At 31.3% G+C, this 11,946-nt stretch overlaps 1 protein-coding gene across 2 annotated transcripts; it reads right to left on the minus strand.

Moving 5' to 3' along the window:
- Positions 1-1,044: 1,044 nt before the first annotated feature.
- Positions 1,045-11,115, minus strand: Bma-lin-59 (SET domain containing protein; the record flags this gene model as incomplete). Of its 2 annotated transcripts, XM_001892429.2 has the most annotated exons (19): positions 1,045-1,263; positions 1,449-1,589; positions 1,834-1,953; positions 2,255-2,503; positions 2,673-2,855; positions 3,034-3,219; positions 3,408-3,859; positions 4,219-4,484; positions 4,740-4,933; positions 5,513-5,672; positions 5,789-5,879; positions 6,089-6,162; positions 6,508-6,624; positions 6,935-8,253; positions 8,478-8,639; positions 8,880-9,116; positions 9,597-9,731; positions 9,899-10,273; positions 10,987-11,115. In XM_001892429.2, the coding sequence occupies 19 exons, from the start codon at positions 11,113-11,115 to the stop codon at positions 1,045-1,047; spliced, it is 4,809 nt and encodes a 1,602-aa protein (XP_001892464.2). The 2 variants fall into 2 exon arrangements, with proteins under 2 accessions (XP_001892464.2, XP_042937037.1); XM_043081103.1 differs by lacking the exons at positions 9,899-10,273; positions 10,987-11,115 and having other exon boundaries at positions 9,597-9,719.
- Between the last annotated feature and the right edge of the window lie 831 nt (positions 11,116-11,946).

Raw genomic sequence — 11,946 nt, forward strand, 5'->3', positions numbered from 1 at the left:
AAGGGTTAAAAACTAAGCGAATACTGTAACAACAAGTAATATGCAAATCAAAAGCCTTATTGTATGAGCATTCTCGTAATATTTCTAGCAAGTAAAATGATACAAGAAGAAAAAAACAATAAATAAGAAATAAAAAACGACAAGAAATGAAGCTGCTGTTAGTAGTGAAGAAAAAAAAAAAGAAAAACATACAATATTGTAATAACAGCAAGAAAATAATATATCACAACTGTTTGGTGACAAAAGAAAAAGAAAATTCTGTACAACATTGTGAAATATTATACTATTTACAAACATTCAATTAATCCAAATTTGATGACCATATAAGAGAGGGAGAGAAAAAAAAAAGGAAAAATACTGGGTATTTTAGAGAGAGAAAAAACACTCGATAAATCGAAGAAAAAAAAAAATTTATTGCATATAATGCAACTAATTTATATTATATATAATATTAAAAAGAATACAATAAATAATATCCACATTCACTAAAAATTCGCTATAAACAATATTATTATCTAAGCACTTATTCTCTTCATCACAGTAGTTCTACAACAACTGCCCTGAAATTAAGAATGAAACGATTATAATGTATCGTAAAAGTATTATTTTACAATTGCTAAATCCCGCAATCATCTTACAATAAATCATGAATCATCGATGCCTGTTTTAAAAATTAAATGGAAAATTAGAACTGGGAAAGTGCACAAATTACATAAAATATACATATATATATATAAACCAAAGCAGATGCATCCCGATATGGATAATAGAGCATGACCATATATCACCTAAAATCGACTATAAACTTTAAAGAACTATACGGCCAAGTGTCAAGCTATCTCGTCTAAGTCACTTCGTAATTCCAATCAATATTTTACATTTCAGGAAAAAATTTTCATTAGCACGAAACTTTTTATTACTCGATATATAAGCAACATTATTCAAATACATCTATTACTGTTTCTACTGATATAAATATTATATGAACTACGTCAATTTCTACCAATACCATCATTCCATGATCTAAAGTTTTCTCAAAAATTATCAGTTACACAACTGGCGTAATCGCTTCTGCCTTGATAATTTATCAGATGAACAACTTATAGCTTTTAGTGGTTCTCGATTTTTGCCCGCTATCGGCAAATGTTGTAGAACTACTTCTAAATTAGCTATTCGTTGCCGTCTTTTATCGACTGCAGAATTATTATGTCCTGCAGCATTAAAACGGGAAAAATTCTTCATATCTTGTTCCATTACAAAGGGCTGAAATTAAAAATATATCATGTATAACATATATATGGACTCCTCAAAGCTCCAAAACTTATAAAACTGTATTTAAAAAAAAAATATATATATATATATATATATAATGAAAAAAGAAAAAAAAAGATAGCAGGTATATGAAAAATTAAACCTGATCAAAATATCTAAAATATTTTAATCATTACCGTAAATGTTCTGGAAATGGTCAATTTTTGTTTGAAGTATGAAAAAATGAGTGGATCGGTATTAATATAGTATTGATTTTTCGCAGGAATTTTCTCGAATTTCGAATTTTTACCTGTTTGGTATTCTACAAAATACACATCCTGAAAAAATAACAAATGCTTCAAATGTAACAGCACGCAACTGTACTTAATAAACCACATTAAGACTCAATTCTTAACATCACTTTTAAACACCCTATCGATATTTAAGGATAAATCAAATTAGCTAACTTAGTGCTCAATCCCTAAGCCCATCAACAAACAATACCTGCAAAATATATTTCAATCCGAAACCGATTCTCTTCTTAAGTTATCTTAACGCTAAAACAAATCTGTTGAAACAAACCACTTCTTCATAATAAGGTAATTTTGGCCTTCCAAGACAATAAATATTTGATTCCAGAGCTAAACAACGTCCAACAACAGCATCAAGTGGAAGTGTATCATACATACTGGTGGCAAAAAGCTGAAATGAAATTTTACCAAAAATTATTTATAAAACTTAGTACACTAACATTTGGTACAAGTATCAGTTACACATAAATAAATACATGAATTTTTTTTTAATTCAAATTACTAGCAAAAGAAGCAAACAACTCCTACTAAATAGTCATTTTAACCTCATCTTCAGACTTATCAGCGCATGAAAATTAGAATTATCTGTTTATGTTTATAGAATTATCTGAAAATTACAATAGTGCCAAAGATATGATAACATCAAGCAATCATAATGATCACACCAAAATCAAACACATAGAGAAATTCACCTCTTTTTCGTGAAATAATTTTCCCGGTTCACAATAGACCTCATGTGGCCGTGCGTAATAGAAACCAAAAACGAATTTATGCCCTTCGAATGAAAAAAGACGCTCAATCCGGAAGCATCTAACATTTTCACGATGAAATGATACTGGACAGAATTTTTTATCAGTATCTTCTAGTTCAGCAGGAATTAAAGCTGTCACGGGAATACTCTGTTTCGTGCATTCAACAAGTCGACGCAGTATCAATTTATGCTAAAATTACGAAATGAAACCGATGAATTGGGAAAGACATTATTTTTAAATCATATGAAAAACTGCTTGAGTTTTTCTTTTTCATTTTTTTTATTTCAATTTACTTTACAGAACAATAATGAATAAAAATAGAAACTTAATATTTCTCAAAACAATTAAATTGTCTTACATTGTCGTTTTCAAGTTTTTGTACATACACCGTTTCGCTGAGACGCACTTGCAAATGCCGTGAATTCACCAATGTCCGATAATAAGTACAGTTCTTGAAATTATAATCAGGCTGAATACGTAACGGAATTGATGCCGTTGAAGTGCGTTGAGCATTTCGGACGCAAATGATACAAATGAAATCCTAAACAAATTTAGTTATATTTCGAAATGAAAGATTAGATTTCAGAAAAAGACATGAGATCCAAAATATGACTTAAATTCTAAAAATTGATTTTTTGGCTAAGCAAGACTTAGGATTGTTTAAAATCCTAAAATCGTTTAAAATCCCATTTAGTATATATAACATAGCAAAACATTACTTTAACTTCATCAAGAGGTTTTTCATCGAAAACACATTCTTCGTGAAGCCAAAAATTACACTTTTCACACTGTATCATAGGTCCATCATCATCCGTAGTACCACATATGCAACGCACACAATCGGTATTAGCATCAGCTACGCCAAGGTACGAAAAACTATCATGATCGTAAGAACCAACCGGAATCTATAACCGAAAATAGTACATTCAAGATTACTCAAGAAATACTGATATTCAAGACTACAAAACATTTTCAAGATATTCCCACAAATCCGAAAATTTTCTAAGGAAACCTAAAATTTCCAAAAAAAAAATTTTAGTTTAAGCACCATAATCAAAATGAAACTATGAATGAGAGGAACACAAGCATATACCGGAGAATCGAGGTATCTGTAATCAATTGCTGCTGTCAAGGTTCGATGAGGTCCAGTTTTAGATTTTTTTGGGCTTTGATGATGCTGTTGATCATTTTTGCTAAATTTTCTCACTTGACGCGAATGTTTTGCTTTTATCGAAGCAAAGTTTGCGCGCCAAATATCTAGCTTCCGCCGATCCAAAGATCTGCCAGATATACCAAGCAAACTATTAATTTTTATTTCGATGGATTCCAGCATTTCTAAGGCTGTCCTTGTAGAAGCATGCTTCTCACGAAGTTCAGTGATAAAGCTCGACAATTTCTTGAGTTCTTTTTTGGATGCTAATTTAGAATCATTAAACTTCATGACTACTTCTTGACAAAGCTGTTCCAGCTGTTCATCGCTGTTACTCGTTGCAGGAATAGTCAAAGATGTTTTTGAGGCCCTGCTTCGGCTTCGGGATCGAGATTCTACAAAACAAAAACAGAAGTGTTTTCCGCTTAACATAGCTAAAAAAAATATTCTAGATTGCTGCACTTCTTTTTGAATTAGTCGTAACAGTATAAGTCAGTCATCTATTTAAAATTATTACAAACTACTACAATATTCAATGGTTATGAAGATCAAGTTATTTTGCTAACATTACTGTTTAGATTAGTCTTTTTATACTATCTCAACAGAAATAATCAGTCTGTCTCACTGGAATATATTCCATCATATTTTGAATGTCACATTCATTCACATTACCTTGTGACGAGAATTTTTAAATAACAGATAAGGATTTAAAAAAAAAAAAAAAAAAAAAAAATCTGATAATATTAATAATAACCTTTTCTAAATTTTTTCAGTTTAAATGCTGCCGATTTTCGTACATTTCGCAGTAGAAGCAAACGTGCTTTACGTACTAATTCCTTCTCTCGATTATTCATTATAACATTTTTATTGAGAAAATGTCGACAATTTGGTGCACCACAACAACAAATCGTTACATCATCAAACTCAAACGCATCCCAGTTATAATCATACGTAAGCTCTTCACCTTCATGAATACCACGCAAAGCAAATAAGCCGATTCGATAATGGCCATTAACAGACCTACAAATTACGCCACTTCAATAAATCTTTATAATTACCAAATAAAAAAGACTTCGAAAAATTTAGCTTCCTACAATGTAAACAATGTGAATTTTAACTTCACTATTTACTGAATCGTCTAGAATTTCAGTACTGTAATTAAACTCAATCTGAACCCTGAAAGAACAGAACAACATTAACTTTTAATAGAGTATCACTAACATTTTTAATAGCTTTTAACTTTTAATGGAGCATCACTAACAATATATAACTTACCAACGCTGCATTTCACAGTTTGGAGCACATGAATGATTAATGAATCGTGCAATATTTCCTTTATGATAGGCATCAACAACAAAACCAGGACAAAGGTTTAATGCGTAATGATTCCTTTGATAACGATAATCAGTACGACTTCGAATATTAAACGTTTCCATTGAAACAACTTCACCGATATATTCACATATGAACTGTAAAATTTTCAACAATCAATAGCATGGATAATATAGGCAAGATATAAGATTAAAACATTGTTTTAGATGCATCATAGAATAAATAATGATGTAATGTATAGAGGGGCTAATATAGATGTTGAAAAAATTGCCCCATCAATTTAAACTGATAAAGAATAGTAATATCGATGGAGAAGGAATGCGGTGGAATGTAATTCGATTAGTTAATTGTGAAAACGAAATACGAAAGTCCTAACTCAAAGGGGTTCATAAATCTATTTCATTTAGTTAGAAATGCTTTCAACATAAAACTAGAAGAATGCAATCTTTTTGAACGTTATTACAAAAGTATAAAAAAAACTTTTAAGAAACATTAAAAGAAAATCTCTGTGTAACAAATTGACTTTTCGTAATACATCATATCAGTATTTCCCTTCACAGTCCTTTCATAATGTTTAAATGAGTGGTAAACAATCAATACTGATGTGTTAACTAATCATTTAACAAAATGTCAAATGAGATTTGTCACCATAACTGTGTCACAGATGCCTATCAACGACGAACAAGAAGGTCAGATAAGACTGAACGAGTACTTACTTGTCCTTTATCAATATTAACATCCGTTTTCACACCAATACCACAGCCATTCATCGTTTGAAAAGTTCGCAAACGTTCAACACATTCACGCCGAAATAATCGTTTATTAGTACAGAGGGCATTACGTGGACAGCTATTACCACATTCCATCAGTACTACCCTGGAATAAAAGCAAAATAGTAAAGATAAGATACCTAATAAAATGGAAAATCTATATTCATGTATTAAGTATAGGAATAAGAAAACTTTTAAAAATAAATACACTCAAAAATTTACCTATTCAAACATTCATCACTTTCACCGCAACATCCAGAGGAACAAGAGCATTGCATCTGTTCAATTTTTGGATAAGCATCAACGATCACATCTTCAACCACATCAAATAATTCGATCCAATTCAAGGAAAGCAAACAATTTTTGGGATTATAACAAAAGTTATACTAGAATGAATAACTGCCGCTTTGTTGTCATTATGTAATAATACACTAACGAATAAACCAAAGTAAAAAGAAAATGTAAGTCATAAATCACAGTCCAATTGAGCTGCAAAAATGTGAGATGAAAGAAATAACTAACTTTGCTTCAACTTGATGTAATCACCAGATGAACGACGACTTCTTTCACATACTTTTGAAGATGATGGAGTAGCACTAAAAAATGAAATGACTAAAATACACTCAAAGCTTGAAAACGATGGATTGAAATAGCACTTAAGTTAAAAAACAATGCATTGAAATAGCACTTAAGTTGGAAAACAATGTATTGAAATAGCACTTAAGTTGGAAAACATCAATTTGCAAAAATGCAAGATTTCTTTCATCATTCAAGTGTGGGTATACATCAAACTTATACATCAATTGCTGCTAGAACATAAAGACCGCAATGATCAACAGCTGACATCGTCATTGCAATATCAAAAAATTAGATTTCAAAAATAGATTCATGAATTTAAATAGATTAAACAAATATTTTTGGTTCAAAAAGATCATTCTCACCTCGTAGCAAAAGAATCACTCTTTCGTGATTTCGGTAACTTTTTATCTCCAATCCGGTAAGTTTTCGAAGAGTTTTTTTCTCGTTTTGATTTCTCAAGTCGATTTCTTTCAATTAGCCTAAAAAAAGCGGAGCAAATGCAAATGACGAAGAATAGTAAAATCATAAATAATTTCCCTAGTTTCCTTGCAAATGAAGAGAACTTTTCTGCGTCTATTTAAGTTCATTTTAATCATGAAAATATGCTGAGCCAATAAATTATTATGTTAGCAGCTTATAAATGCTGCTTTCTTGATATATAATTTCTTTAAAAGTTTCAAAACACCAAATATTTTTTTTTTTTTTCACGACAAATGTATATAGTGCAAATGCCTTACATAACTTTAGTATCTTAATTCTAATCTGAATTTTAATTCCAGAACAGCAAACCTTCGAGTAACTTCCTTCCAATTCAAACGATACCACGGCAAATCCCAGTGCTTTCTATCACCTAGATTCAGTTCCAAATTGGCAAATTGTCTGCTAATTTGTTCAATGACGATTTTCAGTTGTTCATTTATTTTACGCTTCATATCCAAACGAAACTCTTTAATCTGATCCACCATATTCTCATTCGAGCATTCTAAATGCGTATTCGGCTCTCCAGTAGTGACATTCCCAGTAAATTCCTGACATCCTTCACGAACTTTTTCATCAATTACTTTTTTCTCTAATTTCCTAGTAGGAAACTTCTTTTCAGCTACAAACTTCTTTCTCCCTTCCTGTTTCTTTCGCCCTTTGCACTTCCTTTCTTCTGTTTGCAGTTCAGCTTCCAAATTTTTGGGTGATAAAGGTATTTGCATTCGTCTTTTCAAACTATTTATATTTGTCTTTTCACCGGAAACTAATTCAGTAACATTCGAACACCCTATGACAATATTATTTGATCTCTGCCTCACTTCTCGCCGTTTCATCTTCCGTGCTGGCTTTTCGGAAACCGATTCTCTACACTCTTCTACTTTACGTTTTCGAGTCTTTCGCTTTCTCTCTGGGAACCCGCTTCTATGTTCTGGAATTTTATCTTCAATACTCTCATTCTCACATAGTCGTGCTTTTGATACGTCAACAAATTCGGTTTGCACTGCAACTTCATTTTCCGACTCTTTAATTTCCATTAATTCATTGTCACCGGTAGGAGCAACATTAATAGTAGTGGTAATCTTTGTAGTAGGAACTACTGTGACAGAAGTAACAGTATCTGCAGTTGTGATCACTGCACTACTGTTATCAAGGTTATTAGTAATAGTAGCAGTAGTGCTAACAGTACTACTGTCAACTACAGTGCTATCATCAGTAGCAACTTTTGATTGGATGGCACTAGCAAATTGCTTGCGTTGTTGCGCATCCATATGTGACATTAGCTGTTCCACCAAATCTGTAACATTCATAGCTGGAGTAATTGCTATTTTCGTGATGTCATCACCTGATTCTTTCTTTATCTTTTCCTGAGACTCAGCCTTAGCTTCATGATTCTGCTCGGAATTCTTTTCCATATCTTCCAGTAATGCATCCACTTCAGTAGTCTTCTGGATATCACTGTCAGATGGTGGTGTTTTTGTCATAAATAGCGGTGGCTCTTCTGTTAATGGTGAGCTACTTTCCGCTTCCATTTGATGGAATGGTATTAAACGTGGCATGTCGGAATAATCATCGGAATAATTCGTTGAATCTGTTGTTGATTCCTTACTTTTATTCACTACAGCAGTTATCTGAAAATTGCAGAAATTTTAACATACCAATATTATGGTAATAAAGATGATGCTGCCGGACTAGTTCCTTCATTCAGGCTTCATCTTTCGTACAGATTCCGGATGATCTTTACGTCAATTTCTTAAACAGCTATCAATCGCAAAAACTCTAGAATGCGTGATAAGAATGCTCCCGTATAAAAGTTTTTTCATAAACTTCTACAGAAATGTTTTTTAACGGATACCGGAGGAGGAGGAGGAATGTACGGCGTAGGTGGAGTAAACGGATCGGCTGGTGGTGAATCGGCAATACTTTGAATTCCACTATCCGCCGTAGGAGAACAATCCGCGACAACATTGTAACTATGCTGATAATGACAAGATGACATTCCACCATTTAAATCAACCTAGAAACAAGCACTGTTATGAATCTTTGAGTTTTTTTAAAATACATGCTAAGATAAATCAAAATACGAATAAAATAGGAGACCGCTCAAGTAGCAGATATAAAAGAAAAATTTTATTTACAGCATAACCAACCAATGCAATATACTAACTTAAGGCACAAATAACAAAACACATCAAGTGATAAACAACGAATATGATCCGGCAAAATCTTAGTCTAAATATGATGGTAAACAGCAAACCTGCATATGTGTTTGAAAGTTAGACTGCACCGGTGTACATGTCGAAGAATCTTGAATGTGCATCATCGCCGGAGAACTATTATGATATTGATGCTGCTGTGGTGGTGGAGGAGGTGTCATGTTATGCTGCTGTGCATAATGATTAGAAGTTATCATTACTGTTTTATCAGTTATAAGCTGTGATTGCTGTTGATGCATAATTGGAGGATTCAAATCAACATGATGATGTGCCATTTCCTATAAGTATTTAGTTGAAAACACAACGCAGAAAAAGAGACTAAGCACAAGAGACCATGAAACAAATTATTTAGCGAAAGAAAAGCCGAAGAAAATGTCAACATTTGAAAATAAATACTACAAAACCTATAAAAATATATCTATTCAGTTTCAACTCTGTTTAATAGACAATATCTAACTTTGAATACTACTTTTTAGTGTTTTATAGCTGGAAATTTCATGAATGCACTCCCTTACTGATTAGAATTAAGTTCACCGACACAGTGCCAACTTAACCAATGAGTGAATTAAGCAAAATGATCTGATTCGTTGGAATTATTCATTTTTATTAAGAGTTCCTCATACAGTTGTGTTCTGTGTGCAAACCGTAAGATTAATTGGAACATATGCTCTATTGAGCAACCAAATAATTTTAAACAGACAGAAATACAAAACAGATTTTAAAAAAAAAAAAAAAAAGTGAGAAGAATCAGCAACTACCTGAAGCAAATCAATATCCGATTTGCCGGATGAAAAGCTTTGTGTTATGGAAGAAATGGGTGGAAAAAACGAAGTAGTGCTTGTACACGGCATTTGACAATCATATGATTCATTTACGTTCATTTGTGGTACAACCTGAAATTACCAAAATAATTTTATTTCTTTCATTTTATAAAGAAACTGCGAAATATAAAAGTAATAAATGAAGTATATGTGACTGGAGCAGATATGAATAAAATCACGGATTTTTTTGGTTTTTGCAAACGCGATAATATGCTATAAACTGACATTCAAAACATAACCTGTGAAGGCGATGGTGACTCGAAGGAACCGCTACTAACATTCGAGCGTGGTGCCGCGTGTAACCAGCCATCAGTACCACAATGCTGCGGTTGCTGTTGCTGTGGTTGAAGATGATGATGTTGTATAGGTGGTGGTGGTGGTGGTTTTGGAGGTGCTGGATGATGCACTGATTGCGGAGCTGGTGGTGCCAAATGTGCCGAGGTACAAGGTGTCGGCTGTATTCGTAGAACGCTTGGAACTACCAGTTTTGGTGCGGCTGTTGAAAGAGTAGCTGATTGCTTCTGAATAGTTGCAGGTACCACATGCAAGGATTTTGGAATACTACCTGATGGTACTGCTACTGAAGCTGTACTACTTACTGATGCATTTGAAATCTAAATTGATAATATTTAGATATTGCATTTAAGAATTATCCGACAGCAACATCGTCGGTTCAAGTTTTAGTCAAAAAATTTCAAAGCATTTCGTTTCTATAATACTAACCAATTGTCTTTCTATTTCTCACACTAATGAAAATAAGACCTAAACCTTCACGTAACGTTAACATATAAGTATGTTTCTAAAAAAAAGTAAAAAGACATGAAGCATTACATGCATAATGGTAATGTTTACAATTAAGATATACAAACATCCAATAATCTTCGTCACGCACTATTAAATGACGTGTTTACTCAGTTTAAAATCATTTCTTAATCCTTAGTCTTCAAAGATTTAGTAAACATTTTCTTTATAAAAACGTGCCACTATTTTGTTCATTTTCCAAACTAAAAAAAAAAAAGCTTTGCTCTTTTCTTGTCTTTTTTTTTTTTAATTTTAAATCAACAAACTAACAAATATTTCTTTTACATATCATTGCCTATGTAATTAAAATAGCTTCAATTGACCAATATATTATATGACTTTTCATAATAATTTCTATATGAAATATCTTATTCCATAATTATTTCTATACTAAATGCTTTATGTAATAATGTGTATAAAAAGATAAAAAATGTTCAGATATCTTTTGTTTTGTCCTTTTTTTCTTTTAATTCTAAAAAATTAAAAATTTTCGAAAAAAAAAAAAAAAAAACTACGATAAACAAACCGTTTGACCGGTAGCATTACCGGTTGATGAGGTTGATGGTCGAATAAGAAAGCCAATAGTACAATAAGACGAACTATTGCCACCATTGGTTGCACTACGAAGTACACACGGTACAGCTTCCAGTCCCATTCTATTGTTGTCGTAAGATAAACATCAACTTTTACATATCGTTGTTTACTGCAACTGATCAATATATCATATAAAATTATATTTTCAAATTTTCAAGAATCGGATCAATTTCAACATTTTGCGCTCAATTTGATATAATAAATATACTAATATGTTAAAATTATATAAAGAATACATACATTACTTCATGGAAAAAATATGACGAAAATAAAATACAAAAAAAAAAAAAAAAAAGAAAAAACACACAAAAAAAAATTCACATCGATCAAAATCTTTAAAAAAAAAGAAAGAAAAAAAATAAACTGTACACATTTTATTAAAATTTAATCAAATCAGATAAAACAAAAAAGTGTGATATAGATGAGAAAATTTATATTAAAAAAGAATTCTACCTAACAAAAAATGGCTTTTATCATAAACACATTTTCCTAATTACTACTTTTCTTTTTAACAATAATCATTTTTTGTTTATAAAATAACGAAAAAAGAAAAAGAAAATATTTATTTATCATTATCAAATAATAAAATGATAAGTCATGAATATCTAGAAAAAGTGTAAAAATTTCTTTTTCTTCATTTATTTTGGAATATATATTGAATAAACATAAAAATTATGAAAATTTTCTTTATCCATATTTTTTAGAAACATTCAATTTCAATATTTATATATTTAATACATCCAATTATTTATTAAAATCTATGCATATAAATCATGAAATGGTAAGTATGAGATGAATATAAGTAAAAAGATAAAAAATGAACAAATTTCAGGAAAGAGAAAAAACTAAAACAAATTTTGCACTGATAAATTATGATGGAATTATTATAATT

This window comes from Brugia malayi (genome assembly GCF_000002995.4).
Source record: "Brugia malayi strain FR3 genome assembly, contig: Bm_v4_Chr3_scaffold_001, whole genome shotgun sequence".
NCBI lineage: Eukaryota > Metazoa > Nematoda > Chromadorea > Rhabditida > Onchocercidae > Brugia > Brugia malayi.